The sequence below is a fragment of the Zosterops lateralis genome, assembly GCF_965231275.1.
Source record: "Zosterops lateralis genome assembly, chromosome: 1".
NCBI classification, from domain to species: domain Eukaryota; kingdom Metazoa; phylum Chordata; class Aves; order Passeriformes; family Zosteropidae; genus Zosterops; species Zosterops lateralis.
The window spans coordinates 147,329,226-147,351,681 of NC_139762.1; the positions used below are offsets into that span (position 1 = coordinate 147,329,226).

A 22,456-nucleotide genomic window follows, 5' to 3' on the forward strand; every position below is an offset into this window, starting at 1 on the left:
CACAAATGTTCTCCCAGACTTGGCAAATAAGCATTGCCTTCTTGCCCAGACAGAAGATTTTTGGTACAAGAAGTTCATTAAATAAATAGACAGAAGAGTGCTGTTGCTTGTTCAAGGCTCAAGCTGGATAAAAAGAAATACTTATAAAATAGAATTACAGACATCTCTCCTTCTGCTTCCCCTACCCCTAATCAACAAAGTGATTGCAAGACCTGTTCTGGATGGAAAGGCAGATGACAGCTTTCTGAAGCTCCTTCTTTCATTATTAGACACAAAATCAACAAAATTCCAATGATGTTTTTTATAAAACTGTGAATTTGGATGAATCGGTAATATCAAGTTGGGTGATGACACCTAATGTACACAGGCCCACCTTGAAGACCACAAAGACAGCTTCACAACATGCCGTCGGTTACCTAGGAATGTCATGGATATGTTTAAAAATTAACATCTCAAGATAGTCCTTTTTTGAAGGTTGTAGTCTTTAAAAGGTTGATAGTGGATTTAAAGCTACATACAAGGCATCCTAAACATCCATCAATACTTTCATAACTATGGTATTTTTGAAGTGAAGGACATCTTATGGGCCCAAGCTCAGATCCAAGCCAGGTTACCTTGTGAAGGAGCCTCAATGTCCCCATTAACCACCAACCAGCAGTTTTATACCTTACCTCTACTGACCTTAGAAAGGCTAATGGCTTATTTCTAAAGATCATGAAAGATAATTTTTAAAAAAAACAATGTATTGTCTGTAGTGTAAGCTTAAACTCACTACATCAAACCAAGACATGGAAAACTACTGTTCAACAGAAGCCAAAGACAGCTGGGGCCTAAATTTAGTGCCTAAAGTTACTTGGGATGAAAACAAGAATGTCAGTGTCATGAAAAACGAGCAGTAAACTTGGTTTCCCCCATGGGCCCTGATGCTCACCATTTCTGTGAGATTCTGTTGCAGTATGAGGAGTGGTTTTATGGCTGTTTCCTATGAAACGCTTTTGTTTTGAAAACAAGGTGGTTTTAAGCTTATATAATAAATCAACATTGTATACTAAATCAGGAAGTCCCATGACCAGCTACAGCACCCTGAAACACTTCCAGAGCTACTTTCTCCCCCCTTCTCTCCCTTTCCTAATGCTATTAAATTCTCATAATTCCTAGAGTAAAAGCATTCAGACACTCATCTGCCAAATCCCACTGATGTCCATGGTAATCTGGGAGTTTTCCAGCAAAAGGCTGAGTATAAGAACAATTAAAGACAGGAAAAATGAAAGACCACCAAACCCTCTCCCACATTTTCATAGAGACATATACAGAAGGCCAGTTTCCAGGAGCAAAAAAGTATTTCAAAGACTATCAACGTTAAACAACATTCTCTTCTAGGCAGTTTTAACCATAATACAAGGCTGGGAGTTTCAGACACTTTTTCTGCCTTCTTGCACAGAAAAATAGTAATTTCCAATCCTGTGCAAATCATATCCCACTCTGCAGGTTTTGAGTACATCAGTTTGGGACCCAGGACCTAAAAAGAGCCAGCTGAACTGACAGGATTCCTGTGATACACAGACCAGGTATCCCTTCCTACCCCCTTAGTGTATTATCTTTCAATACCCAGCTATTTTGGGCAGTCTATGTCAATGTCATATTTAAAGAAAATTATAAAAAGAAGTTAGAAACTGACTGTATCTAACCAATACATAGACAGAGATAACATCTTCTCTTATAAAAATCTGCAGTTCTCTTATCAAATCTGCAATTCTTGCACATGCAGAGGGAGTGTAATTTATATTTCTGCAAGAGATCTATCACCTCCTTATCCAGCTATTGTGGCCGCTCTATCAGGTTTGCTCAGCTTACGGGTTTCCCTCATATTATGTGTATGGGGACTGAATCACAGCCTCTGTGCATTTGCTTCCAATTTTCCAATGACATGTCCAGTTTGTTACATGATTTGTGTGTTTCCTTTTTAACAGTTCTTCAAAATAACTGGTTTATTTTATCATCCCTACTTGGATATGCAACATCCCCGTGCACACACACCCTATCCTCTGAGGATTTCATCCAGCAAAAGGTTGCCCACTGTTGTGTAACTTTCTTGAACTCTTCTCAGATGACATTTTTCATCCAGAAAATCTTTTATTCGCTGGAGTAGCATAGGTGTGGAAATTAACAATGTTTCCCACACAACACAGCAGGTGATGAAGTATTCATAGACTTGTACCATACTTCTAAAATATCATAGTTTAAAAGTAGAGACATTTGTACAAGCCCCAACAATTAGTTCTCTAACTCCTACCTAACCATAATTAAGGCAAGATGCAGAATTAAATTTGCAATGCATAATTAAATTCTAGCTGCTTGATGAGTTGCCCCACAGCAGTTGAGCCACAGGATTATCTATGAGATCAATTCCAGACTGGAGCACGTTTTAACTGTGTGGCTCAAGCTGTAGCTGAGATAAAGAGGTGACACACTGCTGCTCTTTCACTGCTCCTAGTTTTGATCCTGATTTTTTTGCTTCCATCTGGAAAGATAATAGGTATGTTCCTCATCCTCTCTTCTCCTCATCACCCATGCCAAAAGGTAACCCATGTCATAACTAGCCAAGAGAGTGCCTACACTCACTGACAGATTTTACAGCAGCACAAATACCTCATTCTGGCTCAGCTGCAGCCAGACACATCTGCCTCTCACATATCTGCCCGCACCTCTAAATTGCCTTTTCTCACATTTGTTGCAGACTAAACTGTATGCAGAGAACACACACACTTGCTAAGCCTACAGCTGTCTGAGTAACTCCCTTTAGCCTCTTGGGATATTTCTATCTTAAGAGATTTAGGGGATGATATGGATCAATTCAAGAAACAGAAATGACAGATTGTGGTGTTGTTATGCCCTTTCTGATTTCCTCACCTCTAGCATCTCACTCTTGTGAGGTTAATTAATCAGAAAGCATTTAAACCACAGTTCCCTAAGCAATCAGTGCAATGAAATGTGCATGCACCTTGGCTTCCTGCACTTAAAACTTACTGGTTTGACTTTTGTTTTGAAAGCAAGCCACCATAGCATGCACTAATAAGGGAAAGTGCAGCAGAAGCAAGGGGACTGTCTTAGCTGGAGTAACACAGAATACATGGAAGGACTCCATTTCCTTGCCCAGAATAAGGGTTCAGAGCTAGACAAACCAAGTCCAACAGTAATCTAAGAGACTGGACATAGTTCAGCCTCTGCTGCTGTGCTCAAGGCAGAAATTAATTCTCAAGTTTCCACAGCCTCTGCAGTAAATCAAGTAACAGTGATTACTTGTGGACTTAACTAATAATTACAAAATTATGCCGTGCTATGTTGACAAAATATTTATACTAAAACTGCTCAAGAACATTACTAGGACAAAAACCTGAGAAACCCATAAATGAAAAGGAAACATTATGCCATAGTAACAAAATTAGTGTTACACTGCTGCCTCAAGTGAGAGTTTTGTCCTAGCTGTGCCTAATTTATACTTATCAGTGCAAGCACCTTTCCATAGTCAATGGATTTATTATTCTGAAAAGCAAAAGCCAACTCAAAACATTACATTAAACTGATAGACGGAGGGCCAGCCAGTGGGGAGGGGGTAGGGATTAGGTACAAATTGTTCACATATGGTTTTTTTTAATTATTATTATTGGCTAGGTTCCACAGCACAGAGGGAGGGGAGAAGAGGGAGGAAGAAAGAAGTAGGAGGGAATTTGAAACTTACTGGTTGACCTCCCCACCATCTGTGATTGAATTTCTCTCGCCCTCGAAGACTGAAGCTGGCATCAAACACTGGGTCATACATCGAATTGCCAACAATCCCATGTGATTCAGGATAGAGTCCCTTTGTGCAGAAGTAGATTAATTAGTAAAACCCTAATGCACACAAATACAGTGCTTCATTGCTATCTGCAAATACCACTAAATTATTTTAAAATTAGTATCTTTGAAGCTGCATGCCAGAAAAGATTTTTACTTTCAGATCAGCACATTTCAGTCTGGCTGCAGTAATGCAAGCAGTAAGACATGACTGAATTGTGCTAAAAAGAATAAAAACTCCTGTTACTCAACACTTTCAAGTTTTTCACACTGTTTAAAACTTAGTTTGAGATCAAAGAAAAAGCACAAATATATGAAAAGAAGATCAATTTGTACTTTCAGTTCCTCTTCATGAATGCCCTTTCTGGACACAGTAATTTATTCTCTGGTTGCAAGACTAACACTTAGCATTTCCATTTTATCATATTTTATCTTCTGTTAGATAATTTATTTCCAAGAAAAAAAATTGATGCAGGTCACCCAAAGCCATGGCATTATATCACAATTTGTCCTGCTGCCCCTGCAGTAAAAACAATTCAGTGAGAAGAGCAGAAAATTCCTCTTTCTGGGCCTCTCCCCTCCCCAGCCTATTCTTTTTCCATATGCTCCTGCCTCATCCATTTAAACATTTGTGCAGTGGCTGCACAAAAAAACAAAAAAGGGAAGGGGAAAAAACTGCAACTGCAGGAGAGTCCCTTATGGCAGCTTTGGGATCACTGCCAGTGTCACCCAGGTGTGGGGACAGCCTGGCTGCCAGCCCTGCCAACACAGCACCGTGTAGCTTCTCTCACTGCAGGGCCAGCACCATGTCCAGACACACTCAGCAGCTGCACACTGCCCTACTGACTTCAGCTCCTCCAGCAGGGAAACAACTGCTGGTTGTATTCAGGGCAGCATTTCAGGGGTGGTTTTTTTTTTTTTCCCCTAGGAAAACTTTGACCTGTAATTACGCAGCAGTACAAATAACTGCAAAAGCAGGCATAAGAAAGCATACGAAAGCTGTGACAGTGTATAATAGTGGGATACAATCCATGTCACCACTTCAAAATAAAACAAAATAGTTAAATACTTTTTCTTCGAAATGAAGAAAATATTAAAATAAATAAATACCAAAAAGGATGGACAAGGAAGTAGTCATACATATAATATATATATATATAAAAACATATAACATATACATATATATATATATAAAACTTGCTTCCCATAACACACATTTCTACTCCAGTGCAACATTTTAGCATTAAAAAATCCTTCCTGGGACTTACAGTAGCAAGAGTGTACAAGTTGGGGAATGTTTTTGTAGGGTAAACAGGTCGCATGTAAGGAGAATGTGTTCCACAAGATCCTGAAAAATCAAATGCAAACATGAGGAGGCAAAGTCATTAAGACATGAAAAGGAAAACCAGAAAGGTTATTTCTGTGATTCAAAATTATGCAGAAACTAGTTAAATTTTAACTAATTTAAATGAACTTTCTGCTGCTTAAGAGCAGTCAGCAGTAAGGGCAGTAGCAAATGTACTCTTTGTACTTCACAACTAACAATTGAAATAATGCATCTAGATGACTACAGAACCGGCTATATTCCCATAAACTGATTTTTTTCCCTGAGCTAGTCTCCATCCAGAGTCATTAGAAGTCTCTTGTTAAGTAAAGCAACATGAGAAAACACAGGTTTATTTTAAGTAATAAATACACCAAAGCTGCAGTTTCACACTGAGCTTTGCAGCCTCAGCTCCCCCATCACAGAATTATTTAGGCTGGAAAAGACTTTCAAGACCACTGAACCCAACCATAGTTGGCTACACAAATATGAGGGCCAGCATACACAGAGGGGAAAAAAACCTCAACACATTTCAACACACAAACTACCATGCAATACAGAGTGGCTCAGATATGCAGTGCACCTGGTCCTGCACAAACCCAGAGGGACGTCTATGCCCAGGAAGGTGAGTGCAGGGCATGTTTTCAGGCATCCAAGTACAGATTCTGCAGCTACTTATCCATACCTCTGGCATTTCTGAATCAAGTGGAAAATTTCATGGGCACTTCCCAACTAGCCTATAAGCAGGCATGAGACTATGTATCATGTACTAAAGATGAACTTTGCTGACAAAACCAAGAGGTCACTGATTCTGAGCAGCATTTCCCAAAGCAGCAGCTGTGTGTTGCATTATTCAGGGATGCCTTCAAGTCACCAGTTGATATCACCCAATTTAAAGGGAACTTCTGCCAGTTCACCTCTATGCTGACCCTTCTGCTGCTCAACAAACAATGAAAGCAATTGGGCTGCAAGAGACTGTCTTTCATTTATTGACAGAAAATAGATGTACTCACTCAGTTTTTCAATATTGGGCATGACCTTGTTCCCTTTCTTCATATATGATGCACGGAAACCATCAACAGAAAAGATGATCAAAGGAGGACGAACAAAGCTGAAGGCAAAAGCAGCAGGAATATAAAGCAGCATTTCAAAATTTTAGTTTTTTTAAATTTCCACTTGCTCACTGAGCCTCCAGAAATCCAGAAGTTCAGTTACTGTTTAAACTATATACCTATAGTCTTTTACATACTTAACAGACCAAGAGAAACTGATAATCCTCACATTTAGTAACAGCCAGTGCTCACTGACAGTGCTCAAGGACTGATATCCAAGATAAAAGACATCCTCTCTGAGCAGCTAAAAACCCATAAAGGCAAATGCTTCAAGAAGATGATCGAGAAGGAAATTTGCCATGCTCAAATACCTAGCCCAGCACATAATCTCTAATTAAAAACCACAAGTCTCACGACAATTGGTCTTTCTCAAACAGAAGTCCACGAGGCATTTGGCATATGCTCTACGAGGCACAGTTCATTCTAACATACTAAAGATGACGGTATTTCACATTACTTTATTACTTTTTGAATTAACTACTGCTACAGAAAGTCAAGTCCAAGCAGGTAGATAACACATCATGGATGGACAACTCTGGGCTTTAAATGGCATCTGCTGCAGGGGTTAGCAGCTGTCACTGTCACCAGGAGAAGCATCTCCAAACTATGCCCCTAACAGCACAGGCTGAGCTGCAACCCAACACAGCACCCGAGCAGATGCTTACCTTTAGGGATAATAGTAAGGCAAATGGTTTCAAAAGTTACTTTCTACATGTTACTCATGTGCTCAAATTCCTCACTAAGTCAAGCCAGTACTCCCCTGAAGTCTAGAAATCCTTTCATTTAAGAACACAGTGCTAGAAGTACAAAATTCCATTCAAAAAAAGAAATGGCCAGACTTGTGTTCATGTATGGCTTAACCTCAATTTTACTGAAAGCAGAACACCCTAGGCCTTTCCACTGGCTTTTGAGGAGTCTGGCTACCTTCCCTATGCATGTAAGTGAAGCAGGCAAACCCAGCAGCATGTGACTAAAGACCAAGAGTTCAAACCCAAACATCATCCACCACTACTCACACAGCAGCTCAAAGGCAAATGCATGACAATATTACAAGCCTAAATAAAGGCAAATGCAGTACAGTATTATGAGCCCATGGTGAAGCCCATGAAAATGGTGAAGCCCAAGAAAAGCATCCAACCCACAGTCACTCAGCCTGCATGACAGAGCCAGTGCAGAAACGTGGTGGGCAGAGGTCCAAGGCAGAGCTGGGGACCACTGGCTTTGCCGCATTTACTTTTCCAGGTGCGAGCAAAACACTTACCCTGCTGGACATTCAGGAGCCTTTATCTCTTCACAGTCATCATCCACCCAGTGGGTTTCTCCTACCAGAAAAGTCACATTGGAGTTTAAAAAAATAAAAAATACAGAATCTGTGGATACAGCTACAGGTTTTACAGAAAATATGTATTAAAACAAGAAAGTCTAGCTCCAGTTAATGGACTGCCTTGTCATACTTCCCATGCATAATGAGAATACCTCTTCACAAAGCTGAAGAAGTGATCTGGTTATATTCTATTCAACAAAAATATCCAAACTGGCACTTTTTCACAAGCAGCTCTTAAAACTGGAGTTAAAAGTGTCCTTTTGACCGCAGGAGACAGTGGTCATGCTTTAGACACAGTGGTCATCTATTTTAATTTTTTTTTATTTTCGATCTGTCAAAAACAGGTAGTGCTGCTTCTGGCTGTGAATTCCCACCCTCCTCCCATCAGTTCTGATGGCTCCACGAGCTGATTCACCTGGCTAAAGGCCCAAAACAAAATTCATTCTGGGGAAGAAAAACAACTCTAAATAGTTTCCAGCTGGTTTAGAGGGGTGATCAGCTCATGGATCAGGTGAGACTCCAGCTAAAAAAAAAAACATTAAATACTCTTTCAGACTTAGATTAGTTAAAACTGCTTGGTGTAATCAACTATTTTCTTAAGGTTTTCACAGCTGAATGCTGTCTATATAGTGGCTCATGACTTGCACTTTTACAGGTCAATTGTAAAAAAGCCCAAATTATTAACTAACAAGCCTACTTCCTGAACCTGGCACTATTAAAAAAACTGCAATTCAATTAAAAGAACAAAACTAAAACCTTCATTGAAAAGACCTGCAGGAAATGTGTGCTGCAGCAATTCCAACTGACCATGACAGGAGGTGGAGGGACAATTTCCAAGGAAAAAGAAAAAACAAACACACTATCCTCAGATAGGCAAAGGCATGAATAAAGAGGAAACACTGTTCTCACATAAAGTGTAGTCCTGTCAGAGTTCCAGGGTCGTTGAGATAGTTTGTTGTTACCCAATTAACCAAAGATTATGTACATTAGAGCTGGAGATATACAAATTCCTCTGTCTTGACCCTTGTGACAGGAAGATCACAAAAAAAGGCAGGAACTGGAAACTATACCAGTATTTAAGTGGTCTCACCTTCTGCTTTCTTTGGGAAGTGGAAGGGCAATCTACAGGAATTTGTTGGAAAATACATATTTCATTTGGATTCCCAATAGCAAAATCCAAGTAAACAAAAAGGCCCATTTTCAGTGTATGGATGGATCTGGACTATCATAATTTTTTGAACATATGCATTTGTCCAAAATGGTGAAACAATTTCAAACTGTAACCCTTGCCCCAGTAAAGTTAACGAATGAAGAAAAAGAACTAGGTGAGACACAAAAGCAAAAATCTGTAGACCTCATTACCAAGGATCAGAAGACCTGCTGTGAATGGCAGACACACTAGACAGGCAGGATACGCTCTAAAAGAGCAGAGCAGAGCAGTGGATGAAAATAAAGTCTTCAAAACCCATCCACCACCAAGCAGTGCAGGCTGTTCTGCAGCCACGGTGTGTCACGGTCATCTGAAGACCAGGACACGCACCTGGAGTAACAGCCCTTGGACTCTTGCAACTCCTCTTCCACAAGAAACAAAGCCTACAGATATCAGGCCAAGTAGTTCGAGCAGAAGCTTTTGAGGTGGGGGTGGAGAGAGGTCTTTGGGACAGAGATAACCTATCTAGGAATGTTCCTCCTGAGATCATTAGATATCCCTGCACTCCCTCTGATGCAGACTAACGCATCTTGAACACTTCAGAGCTTTGCTTTAAACTCTTCTTCATTCACCTCCACCTCTTCTCTTTCTACCATTATCTCTACAGGCAAAGATAACGTCCTTCAACGTATTATTTACCTCTGCTAGTGCCCAGAAAATTGCAAACGCAATTCCCCACTTCCCCCACCACCTTTAAAGAAAAAAAAAAAAAAAAATCAAAGCAAAACAAGGAGAGTTTCCTCTTCTGGATCAAAACTCTTTACCTTGTCTTCTACTTAATTTGGAAAGAAAAGAGTTAGAAAGACCAAAGACGTACCTTTGCAAACGACTTGGTAATTAGTACAACAATCTCCTCTACTTAAGCAGTCTTCAGAGCAGTGACAAGCATTGTCATCATTCCTGGTTTCTCCACAGCGATCTTTGGTACACTCCCAGCCCCGAGCTAAAACATTCACAATATAAGCAAGAATGAGAGATTGTAATCAAAACAAAAAGTATTCCTTCACGCTATAATGAAAAAACCCACTCTAGTCTTTAAAATAGGTATGTCAACCAGAAACAAAAAGGACCCTTGTGGCTTGCAAGTGCGGGAGGGCTCCTCCACCAACACCGGTGTGAGTATTTCTGCTACCCTCATGTGTTGTATTCCAGGCTTTGTACAATCTGAATGCCAGAGAAAGTGTGGAAAGGAAAAGACAAAAAAGGATCTTCACAGATAAATGGTGGAACCTAAAGCGCAAACTAATAATTCTGCTGTTTCTTCAGTAATTTTGCTTTTCTTCACAACTTCTTCAGTCCCCTGTTCAATCCGTAGAAAATAAGAAAGCAGAATAGAGACTATGTCAATGCAAAGTGAAGCCTTACTCCCACCATCAGCTCCTCATCCATAGTGCAGATCCAGCATCAACCTCAAAGATATGAAGAAACGAGCTGTTCCTCAATGAAAAGCGTGGCACAGCTGCTGTGAAAATCTTTTCTCATCTTGCAAATTAATTTAAGATCTGGCCTGTCTAAATTAGGTGCTCTCTCGAGGATAGTGCATTGCTTTGGAACAGGGCTTATGTTTTTAAACATATGGCTCTCCACAATAAGCCCCACCCAAGAAACTATAAAAATCACTTTAGACAACATGCATCCAGTAAAAAAATCACACATCAAAGCAATGTCTTTTATCTCCTTTTCTGTTTCATTTGGAGTTTCTTTTGTAAGTATGTAATATTTACAGATCACACATGTGATAATTGCCTGAATAAATGCCTGTGGGAGTATATGACCATTAGCACAACAGTCCCAGGGGCTATACAGGTATCCATATGCATATGTGAACATATTGTGTCTGCTGTGGACAGGAGGGTGAGGAACGGAAATTCTGCCCTTTGGTAGCAGACATCATACTGGAAGTCTTCAAAAAAGAGCCTCTCATTCTGCAGCCATGTATAGCAGGGGAAGAACAGTGTCAGCCTAAAATTCAGAAGAAACTTCTGGCCTGGAACCAAACCTGTTTTTCATGGATTAGCTCACTCTTTTTTGATACCAAACTATAAAAACTATATAATCATAAAAAGAACAGAGGAAGTCAGGACTTTCAAGCATGGCACATCCATGGGCAATGATATTTTAAATCATTACGCTTTTATTCTGGCTGCTTAGTAAGTGTAATACTTCAACAAAGCAGGAAAAAGTTCAGTGGCAAAAATAAAAGGCACCTGTGTCAACCCTGACCACTGTGCAAACAATGAAGGAGATGGGTACAACTAATAATTTAAATTCACTATGCTAAGAAGTAAAATATTACTCATGTCCCTCTTTGAAGTTTTCCTTGCCTATGACTCATGGAAAAAAAAAGCCAAAAAAAGAAAGTGAATTTATTGCTATATTTCTGTCCCCCAGGGTCCAATGAATTGAAGTCAAATGTTTCTACCCCTGCAGTAATATGCATCCTAACACCTGGAAATCAGGGTCTGGGTAGCAAGCCCTGGCTGTCCCCTGCTCAAAGAGGACCTGCACCCCATCAATGATTCCAGCTTCCAAGGCACCCTCTCAAGTGAACCTGAATTGTTCCAATATTAAGTTACCAGTTAGGATGAAAAAGGATGGCCGACAAAAAATGGCCAATGTCCGGTTTCTACCATGGCTTTTAGATTGTAAACTAGAGGTCAGACTGGTGCCTGAACACTGATTATTGTTCTTCATTTAGTCTTGGCAGATCTGCCTTTCTATGTGGTATGGAGAGGACCCTGCTTTTCCTGCCCCCACAGTAAGAAGCGATAGGTGCACATTCCTACTGCTCCTTGCAAGGAAACACGGGCTGCATTTCGGGCTGAGCTGAGCCTGCCCAGCCAAGGCAAGGTGAGGAGGAGGTGCAGGTTATGCCAAAGAGTGCTGGTTTATCAAGCAGGTCCTGACCACTGGCAGAGCCCAGGTGTCAGCAGCACCTGGCAGTGCAGGACAGGAGACCCACCATACCTGTCTTTAAGCACAGCTCATCAAAGTCGAAGCAGCAGCTGTTGTAGCTCTTGCACAGGTTGTCACAGCGGCAGCCAGGAGGCTCTGCCTCTTGAAGTTCAAAGCATCTGTTTTTGCAGGAGCCAGAGGTATTGATCCAGGGGGAATCTGACAGGACTGTGTGGAACAAGAAACAGGGTAATATCTGTCAGGCCGGCAGTGATGGGACAGGCGGCTCAGCCCTGAGCCACTTGAATGAGCAAGACCTTGGATGTTTGCTCTGAGAAAGGGAAGGGAGCAAGGAGAGCAGAAGAATTGCTTGAAGAAATGAAACAAAGAAAAGAACAAATTCCAAAAAGTTGTTCTTTTTGGGGAAAAAAAAAAAAAAAAAAAGGAAGCAGCATGCTGTGATAACATCCTGCAAAGAAACAGCCCTGGCTTTACCTCTGTAACAATCAAGAGATCATTAGCAGAAATATATTGAAGTCTCCAAGGCCCCATTCTAGGAGCTGCAGCTATTCCACAGAAGCAGGTCTTTGTTTTCAGAAACCAAGTGACATTTTCATGGCTGGCTGGGCAGTTTACATAGGAAAGGACTCCAATTAATCTACATGCAGACAGCAGGACTTGGTTTGCTACACTGGAAGGTGTCAAATCAATGTGAAGCGTGAAAGAAAACTTTAAAATGCTCTATAAATTATAAGAGAAATAAAGCAAGGCTTTTTTGATGGGCTTCTGCACCAAATTATAAAAACTTTAAAAAGACATAAGTATTTAAGAAATCCATAATTATTATGTGTAAAAGTAAATGGAGGACTGCCAGTCTGCAAACCATGAATAATGTATTAGACTTCAATAATCTATTTATTAGTAAGGGCCCTTAATGTCAAAGATGATATATGTCGGCTCTTTTCTCAAAACTTACTATTGTATACACTTTATATATTTTAAAAGTTTTTCTTGTAGGAGAATCCTACATAGCAGCTCATATGAAGCAGGAAAACTGTGTGCTGTAGAGTTAATTGTATTTTATGAAATAAATTAAGGAATGTATGCTATCCTTTAAATGCAGAGGTGTTCCAAGGAAAATTTCACAATGCCTTTTGTTCCTTGAGAGACCTATAAAAATTAAGTACTCGAAATTGTCTTGTGTTTTGTTTTCTTGTAAGCTATGGTTTGGTTTTGGGTTTGGCAAACCTCCCCATGATTAGCAGTATGACTTTTAGAGGACTGACGCAATGGCACTTTTGGGAAATAGTTGCTCTGATATTTTCTTATGTACTTTTCCCCCTACACTTCTACATAGCTGAAAGTTTAGTTTCCACATAAACTGAAGGGAAATCTCTTCCCAAATAAGATGGCATTAACTGAACACTATGAGAATGGATGGAAAAGATGATGAAGGGGGAGTTTGGAGGTGACACTGTAGCAGCTGATGTCTCACCAGCTCTCATCCCAACCACTACTGCTCCACCACTTCCCTAGGAGTGGCACTGACTGGACACCAGCACAAACCACTTCAGGGAGTAAACCTGTCAAAAAATCAGTGCTACAGCAAGATCATAGGTGAGAAACCCAAATGTACTGTGGTTGTAGTCGTGGCTCACAGCAATGTCAAGGCACACTCATATAACTGCTGGAAAAGGTAGGAGCAGACAACTCCATCTTTCTGTTTTTGTGAGGTTGTATTTCAATCAGGCCAGCAGCACTCAGGGTGAGTAACACTATACACACAGTGAAGTTCACTCTGTAGGTATATACCCTGCAAGCATATTCTTAGTGAGCCATTAGTATTTTGGCCATCTGAAATTCCAAGGAGATAGACACTGTGCATCTATGCTGGCAATACACAGATCAGTATTTTCTTTGCTTACATGAGTAGGTCACAAAGCTGTATTAGAAATTAATCACATGAAAATTGTTTCAAATCATGTTAACACTCAAATTTTCAGAGTTATGAAGTTTGGTCTTTACTTTGGTGACAGCTGCTTCCTATCAAATGCTTCTGAAAATCTATTACCAAAACATATTTTCATGTTATTTAACCTCTTCCACTACTTTCTCTTTTGGAAGCTAGGTAATATATAATCACAGATCCAGTAAGCTGCAAATCAAAGGTATTAGAAGGTACTACATACCAGCATATAAACCTCACCCCGGGCATCACCTTTTTCATTTCAAAGGGCTGAGAGGGAGCTCTTGTCAGAAGGGCAGAAAAACCCAAAACCAACACATCAACACGTGTTTAGGAAAGAGAAGGTGTAAATCTGACTGCAGATTACTTGAGAGACAGTTAACTGCAGTTCAAGGAATGAGCTGTTGTAAAGAGCAGCTCATTTATACCACGAAACCACCCAAACAAACAGCCCACAGAAACTGTGCAATCTCAGAGCTTGAAGATTTTGAAGAAGGGCTAGACCAAGATCTGTCAGAAGCATTTCTGTAACAACTGACTAGGCCATGGGATATGAAGGTCTACACAGCTGTTCAACATCCCTTCTAGCCCACCTACCTTGTCTAATTTTTTGACATCTCTTGACAACCACCTCATTAGTGATGTAGCCAATTATCCCAAATTACTTAGCAAATTCAGGTGACACGCCCTCAGTCAATGTAGGACATTTTCCACAGCACAGCATAAAAGAAAACTTGCTGAATTTCTCCAACTACATTAAGATCACTCCTTTGTTTCTCATGCTTGACCTTGCCTTTGCAGCCAGACCATGCTGCAGGTCGTGCACAATGCCATGACACAGGTACTGGTGCATGCAAAATAGTTTGAAAATATATCATCAGGAGCTCTCTCCTTGGTGAGCACTTTCAAATTAGCAGAAATCCCTGTACAGAACAAACTTAGACAGTTTAAAATACTTTACAAAATTCCTCCACAGCTCCTGCAGTCAGATGGTGCAGCAGGCACAGGGACCTCAGCCTGAAGATCCTTCCCTATTTCATACATAAAGCCTTTCACATTGTTTTCCATACATTCCTTTTATTGCCACTAAGTTCAAAACAGCCATCTAATTGTCTTCCATGTCATAGGTTAGAGAGCAAAGCTAATAGGGCAATAGTGCCTTTGTGATTCAGTCCAAGGAAGTTGTTACATTTCTATTTTAAGGCTGTTATATTTATCTTAGAAAGTGCCATATCAAACTATTGATTCTGTCTGATTACAAGGTTTAAAAATAATAGAATCCATTTATTTGCAGTAGTGTTTAAAACAGGACTACACAATACAGGCATGCCTACAGAGTCTTTATAAGACAGAGACTACCCTAGTAAAAAATTTGCCATTTTGGATCCCATATGGAACAATCAAATACTTAAAACATCTGGAGCACTACTTCTGCTAGATGATACTCCTATTATGAACTTGCTTTCCATTTTTGCAATGAGATAAATCCAAATGAAAAGTCAGATAAAGGAAAAAATACAAGTATTTCAACAGCAGAAATGTGTGACTCCATTTTTAATGGCATGCTTAAAGCTACAGTGAGGATAGAAAAATCACAGCATTTCCCCTTCCAAAACAAGTTATCCTACTGCAACCAAGAACCATGCTTCTAGAGATTACTAAGGCCGTCTTCCCTGAAGGTGCTTAAAAAGATGGCTAAGAAATTCATAAAGCAAGTGATTTACAAAGGCAAAGTTAAGGAAAAGTGTGAGTTTTGGTTCTCTATTGTCTCTTAAAATATCAAGTAAAAATTTATTTCAATTAAATAATTTGTTGGGTACAAATATTCACCATCTCAAGTGTATAAAGACATAGATGTGTACACTGTAAAAATAAAACAAGAAGGGGTGTTTTAGCCATTGTGGTGGTACTTTGGCATGCATTTCCAAGGCACTAGGAAAAAACTGCAATGTTTTTGGCTCACAGCAGAGTTTTATGCTAAATGAAAACAAAAATTTGCTTACAATCATGGCATACCTCTGGAGAACTAATTGGTTTCTACAATAATGTTTGGTCAAGAAAGTGTTTTGTCAATATAAAATAATGAATTCTCAACATCAAGGCACTTGGGAGCAAATAAGCTAAAGAATACTGAAGTTGAAAAAGAATTTATACCAATCTTTTTTTCTGGATAATTTGTTGGACTGCTTTTCTAATGAAGTATAATTAGAAGTCATGCAATTAAGAGTGACTAAGTAGGTTCTTTGATCACAGTGCTTTCAGTTTGCTAAAAAACCTGCACACCTCCAGTGAAATATTTTACTATCTATACTTTACTGTAACTATCCTCCTTTATGCTTTACTATCATATTTTTTTCTCCTGCAATAAAAGTAACCAAGCTACATAAACCCAGAAATGTCTCTCATTATCACACCCTTGACTGGACTAGTTCAATGCCAGGTGCTGGGTCAATCCCACCTGCGAGCAAATTTTCAATAGATTTCCAAAAGTACCCCCCATCTCCTGCCCTTTTCGTGAAATCATGTGTTTCTTCCTACTTTTATGGAATGCTGAGCTAATCCTCTGGTTATTGGAAGGAGCACACAGCTACTATTCCCAGCCCTGGAGGTGTTGAACAGTACTGGCTGGCTCAGCAGAGTTGGGACTGATCAGCAGCAATGGGACACCAATATCAGAACTCTGAGTCTCCAGTAAAAACCAGCTGAGCCTTATCCTAGACAGTCACCAGCAAAAGCAACTGGCACTGAGGTGTTGAGCACTTGAAATGCAAATCCTTCCCACCCCTACTACACCCACTACACATCTGTTCTACAGTTAACATCCTAGAAGATTTTTAAAAAATAATTTTTCAAGCATTCTTTTTTACTGGTAAAAAGATCAAAAGCAACAGCCACTATCTTCTTCATTATCTAAAATGCCTCTACTCAGCGACCAGCAGCCCTGATAGTGGCTGTAATTAGACACCAATTCCTCAAGGAGAGAGGACAGGAGGACATAGATACACTACCAGGAACACAACAAACTCTGGCCACGGCAAACGATTTTATAATTAAAATTCACAGGCTATCATTACAGACAGGCATTGCAAATGAAACCCTTTCACTTCAGTTAACCAGCTTCTAAGTCAATGACCACAAGTTTCCTTTCTCCTGCCAAAGGAACAGAGACACAAGTCAAGCCTGCTTTTTCTTGAATAAAAAAAGGCTAGTTGTTGGGTTCATACATTTTTCCATCTGGACTATGCTTGAGCTCACAGAACCCTACACCGCCCCACAACACAAATTACAGTTCCTCCTGTGGCATGTTCTCGCTGTCTTTCAAAGACAAAACAGCAGAAGGCGTAAGAAAAGCAGAGGACTCGGTGACAGCACATCTGCAGGAACACCTGCTCTCCTCTCCCAGCCCTCTCCGCCGTCAGATGTCTGCCGTCTACTGTTCACAAACCAGCATGACCTCAGGAGCCGCAGAAATCCCAAAAGCTTTTCTCACCACTGCCTCTTGAAAGCATTAATCAAGTTTCTAGAAACCGCTTCAATGGCTACCAAAATAAACCCACCACCCTTAAAGCCATCGGGGGGTTTCTCTCAGCGCCAGGAGGAAGCCAGGCAGAGTACAAAACACTGCAAACACTCCAGGAGCTGATGAGACCGATCTCTGCGAGACTGACAGCGCTCAGTCCTAAAATAAGCTAAATTTTCCATAGTCACATGCACACAGAGCAAAAGTTTAAGTAAATAGGAGACCTATAGGTGAGTCCCAAAGGTCAACTGACTCGGGCTCAGTGAGTTATTTATTCTTCTCTATATCCTAGAGGGAAAAGGAACAAGCAAACTACTGTTACAGAGTAGGAATGGTTTCTAACCACAGTCCATAACATAAGGGTATATGGTATATGTACAATTTATGTCTGTTACTGTACCTGAGGCTGGGCCCTCATCCCATTCTTCAGATCTCCTAAATCGATTTGCCGTAAATCCCATGCAGACATTTACTCCAAAGGCAAAAGCAAATAAGGATATAACCTGCAAAAGCAAAACAGCAAAGTTAGCAAACCGTGCAAGCAGCAGAACTTTTGCACCAGGAGCATTGTGCACAAAGGGCAGGGATGGTCCCCAGTACATTGGAGCTCCCCGGCAGCGCAGTTCCCATCACTGGAGCACAGCTGACAGCGTCACCGCCGGAGAGGAACACAAACCAGAAAGGGCTTTATGAATAAAACATCTCTTGCTGAAGCTGAAACGCTCCTTTTTGTAGGACCTTATTCAGGAGAGACCGGCTACTCCGCCTCTAAAAACAACCAGGCTGCTCTCCTCTCCTCCCCTACCTGGTGCGAGTGGGCGCAGCCCCGCTTAGCCATACCAGGGGATTCTTGAACAGCCTGCGCCGCACCGCCGCCTTTTTGTATAGCGAGCGCGGAGCTCTGGTTTGCTCGGGGAGTTCGGGCTATTAGCTACGAGTAATCCCACCTGGTGAGGTTGACAGGCTCGTGTGATTTGTCCAGGGGGTGATTTCATCATGTTTCACTCACAAATCGCAGCTCCGAGTGCGAGAAGCTCCAGGCATCACCGCGGGCTGCGCCCTCCCCCCAAGCGCGCACCCGCCGCTTTTATGTGGTTTCCTCTGGCAGAGCGGGGCCGCCTTGTGCCAAGAGCTGCTCCTGCTCCTTTTATTCTCCTCGCTAAAGTAACGTGCTTAAAAGAGAAACCAAATGCGTCTCCATGTGGCCGGGAGAGGAGCGGGGGGCTGCGGGATGTCCCGGGCTCAGGTGTGGCGGCGCGGGGGGCTCGGCACCTTTGGGGTTTTTGGGGTTTTTGGGGAGTGCCCAAAGCCGGCTCCTTCCCCTCAGGCTCCCCGGGATCCCCGCTGGGCCACCGGGGCAGCTCCAAACTGGAGACACCGTCAGAGCGGGGGGCAGGGGCATTTCTGCCGAGCTGCCCTGGCCGGGCAGGGCTCCTATCGATGGGAACACGGGCAGTCTCCTCTGAATAGCTGGAAACCCCAGACTTCCAGAGAGGAAGGGAAGTGGCACGTTCCCTCTGCCCCGCATTTCCCCATTTTCATCAACAACAGAAAGCGTGGCTGTTTGGATAAGCGCTTTTATTTACAAAGCAAATGATAATGCTGAACAGAATTACCTTTCAGATCGGTGGCTTAAATATTATTTGCCAGGGCAAGTTATTTACCACTTTTTTTTTTTTTTTCTCTGATGAAAGCTTCTTTCATGAAACTGTTTACTAACAATTACATTTAAAGGGACAGAGTCAAGGTTTGTGAGCCCTCGGGTGGACTGAGCTTCCCTGGGGACCTGTCCCATATTCTATACTGGCATTGAAAGACACAGCACAGTTTTCTTTAAAATATTTTGCAGTATTAAATACATACAATTTTGAACTTTGTTTAGAGGTAACTTTTACGTGCTGAAATAACTCCCCCACCGTGTAGCTTTACAGGACAGAGTCTAAAAATCCCTTCTCTTTGCCTCCCAAGTGTCAGCCTGCCAGCCTTTGCTAGGACCTGATCCTTTTTTATGCAGTTTCTTAACAGAAAGTGGCTCCATTGTGCAGCTGCAACTTTGCATTGCAAGGCTCAAGGCAATGTAATTAGCTTGAAAATTCCTACACCAGGACATTGTGTTCCTTTTCCTTGCACAAATTGAGACACTGAATTCAAGACCCATCTTCTAATGTTCACTTTATCACTAGCTGAGCTGAAAAGAAAATAGGTTGCAATAGGCACTATTTTTCTAGCAAAAAGCTGTGCATAGAGGTCTAAATAAAAGTAATCATCAAAGGTTTTAATAGCTGTTCCTATAAAATTCTTCACCCTTAGTCTCTGGTATATCCTGTGGTTAAATGAGTCCATCCCCAAACAGTAGGTGAGTACAGCAGTGTGTGACTGCAGCAGAAGGCAAACCTAGTGTCGCAAATAAAATTGCTCAATGGTGTTGCCTATGTATCTTAACTAATGAAGTTCATTATTTCAGAGGCAAAATATGGGAGTCAGCAGCTCCAAGCTCTCCTCCAGGCTAGGACCTTCGGATCACCAAGGGACTCACAAAACACAACAGACTTTTCAAATCAGGTGGCCAGTTTTGTGTGCCCAAAGCAATACTTGAGGTCTCTGAGATGATCTGAATTTCTGGGCCTTTGCTGTTCCTGCTTATCTTCCTAACACGGGTCCTCAGGGTTTTTTTGAAAGAAAGTTCCTTCATGTGTTAAAAATAGCCATTCAGAAAAAAAACTCTCAACAAATTAAACCAAAAAATACAGCATTATGAATTACTTTTACCAATTTAAACATACATATTTCATTCTTCCATCCATGTAACATCTCTGGAGCTTGTAAACCTCACAATTTTACATGAATGGAAGAGCTCATTTTATGTTTCCTAGTCTATGTTACAAGTGCATTGAATTAACTAACCTCCTTTGTAATGTCCCTTAGAACTATAGATGATGACTCTGAAACTGCTAATCTTTTTCATCTGTGTTATGTAAGACACATTTTCCAGTAGCTCTGAACTGAACACAGTCAGATGCACAATGTTCTTTTTGTCACAAGGATTGTGCCTGAAGCTATCCCACAGATTCAAAAGGAACTTATTAGCATAAACAAGGTCTAATGATTTTGTTCAGGAAAAATTTCACTGTTGGGATCAGCGGCAACTAATTTTTTCAGCATCTAATTGCCATTTTAGTAATCAGAAAAGAAAGGACTGAAGCTGAAATAATGTATTCCTGGCCCAACGAATTCAGCAATTCACTGGAAATTTTAAGGCTTAAATGAAACACATTAAAAAGGAATTTTAACAAAATGGTCAGAATATGAAATGCCTCTTCCTCAGTTTTTGTGCATAAAAATTGGCCTCTCAGACTTGGATGATTATTTAACACGGGATGCAAAGCTTACAACGAGGCAGCAGATGGCGCCTCACAGGAGACGTTGGTGCTGTGACATTTCTAGTTATAAACATTCACAGAATCGTTTAGGTTGGAAAAATGCATTAAGATCACTGAGTCCAACCCCATGTCCACCACTAAACCACGTCCCTAAGTGCCACACCTAAACGTCTTTTAAATACCTCCAGGGATAGTGACTCCACCAGATTCCCTGGGCAGTTTGACAACATTTTCTGTGAAGAAATTTTTCCTAATATCCAGTCTAAACCTCCCAACCTGAGGCCATTTTGTCTCATCCTGTTATGCATTACTTGGAAGAAGAGACCAAACTCCACTTGGCTACAGCCTCCTTTCAGGCAGTTGTAAAGAGGGATAAGATCTTCCTTGAGCCTCGTTTTCTCCAGGCTGAGCATCCCCAGCTCTCTCAGTTTCTCCTCATCTGTGCTCCAGACCCTTCTCCAGCTTTGTTTCCCCCCTCTGGACATGCTCCAGACCCTCCTGTTTGAAGTGAGGGGCCCAAAACTGAACCCAGGATTCAAGGTGTGTGGCATTCAGCCCAAGTGCCAGGTCACTGCCCTGCTGGCCATGCTGTCTCTGATCCAGACCAGGATGCCACTGGCCACCTTGGCTACCTGGGCAAAAACTGGCTCGTGTTCAGCCACTCCCAGGTCCTTTTCTGCTGGGCCACAAACTGGCAGAGGGTCCCCTCAATGCCCTCATCCAGATCATCATTAAAGATATTAATGAAGAACTGATCCCGGTACTGAGCCCTGGGGACTGGACACCAACTGGGTTTAACTCTATCAGCACTCTCTGGGCCCAGCCAACCAGCCAGTTTTTTTAATCCAGTGAAGAGGGCACCCATCCAGCTCATGAATAGCCAATTTCTCCAGAAGAATGCTATGGGAAATGGTATCAAAGGCTCTTCCATAGAGTTAATATAAGCAAGGCAGTACTTAGAGTCTTATATAAAACTCATTTTTCTTGAGCAGTTTTTCTAATGAGAAAAGGAATGCAGAGAATTCAAGTATACTGGCTGAGTCAGTGGATGGAGCAGACTCCAATAAAATGAGCCTTTTTAGCTATTCCTGTCAGCTTTGCACTGGATGCATCAGGTGACTGGGGGACCAGAGTGAAAGCTTCCAGTAGAGTTGATAGCAACATGAAAGACAGAAAGGTGAAGGACTTCTCTGTAGTGTCTCAGAGCTCTCATCCTCCCAAACACAGCATCCACATATAGTTGTGGCCAAGAAAAACAGTCAGTTGAGTGCACAAAATAACAATTTTAAGGGAAAAAACCTTTTGACAAACTATAGAAATTCAAGTAGTATCCACATCAACCGTGGTTGTACTCAGGTACAAGACTGGGAAAACAAATGAACTTCCAGCAGCTAGAGCAAGCTTGGGAAGAGTTGAGTACCTTCCTGAACACACCCTGAATCTAAACAAAATCGAAGAGAACAACATATCAAGTAGGGCTGATTTCTGTGTATAAAAGATTTTAAAGCTCGTTTTCAGTACAGACTCAGAGAATGGTTAAAGTTGGAAGGAACCACTGGAGTTTATCTAGTCCAACCTCCCTGATCAAACAGGATTCCCTAAAGCACATTTCTAAGGACAGTGAGAGATATCCAGAGATATCTCTCTGAGAGATACCCAGGGAGGGAGACTCCACAGCCTCTGGGTACCTTGTTCCAGTGCTCAGTCACTCTCACAGTAAATGAGTTCTTCCTCACATTCAGGTGGAACTTCAGAAGGCATAAGACTGACAGCTGAGGAGCTGCACCACTATGCCCTCTGCTACCCCCTGAGCCTGGGGAGTCCCACAAACCAGGCTGTGCTGACATGAAAGTACACCCTCCTCACCGCAGTTTCTCAAAACACCACCAGT

At 41.4% G+C, this 22,456-nt stretch overlaps 1 protein-coding gene across 1 annotated transcript in view; it reads right to left on the minus strand.

The window, feature by feature from the left end:
• Window positions 1-18,295, minus strand: part of ENPP2 (ectonucleotide pyrophosphatase/phosphodiesterase 2) — a 56,456-nt gene extending 38,161 nt beyond the window's left edge. Inside the window, 9 exon segments of the mRNA XM_083860613.1 lie at window positions 3,740-3,859; window positions 5,103-5,182; window positions 6,172-6,269; window positions 7,532-7,592; window positions 9,622-9,747; window positions 11,772-11,927; window positions 17,586-17,688; window positions 17,991-18,089; window positions 18,091-18,295. Coding sequence (XP_083716739.1) covers window positions 3,740-3,859; window positions 5,103-5,182; window positions 6,172-6,269; window positions 7,532-7,592; window positions 9,622-9,747; window positions 11,772-11,927; window positions 17,586-17,688; window positions 17,991-18,089; window positions 18,091-18,183 — 936 coding nt within the window. The 5' untranslated portion in view covers window positions 18,184-18,295.
• Window positions 18,296-22,456: the final 4,161 nt, after the last annotated feature.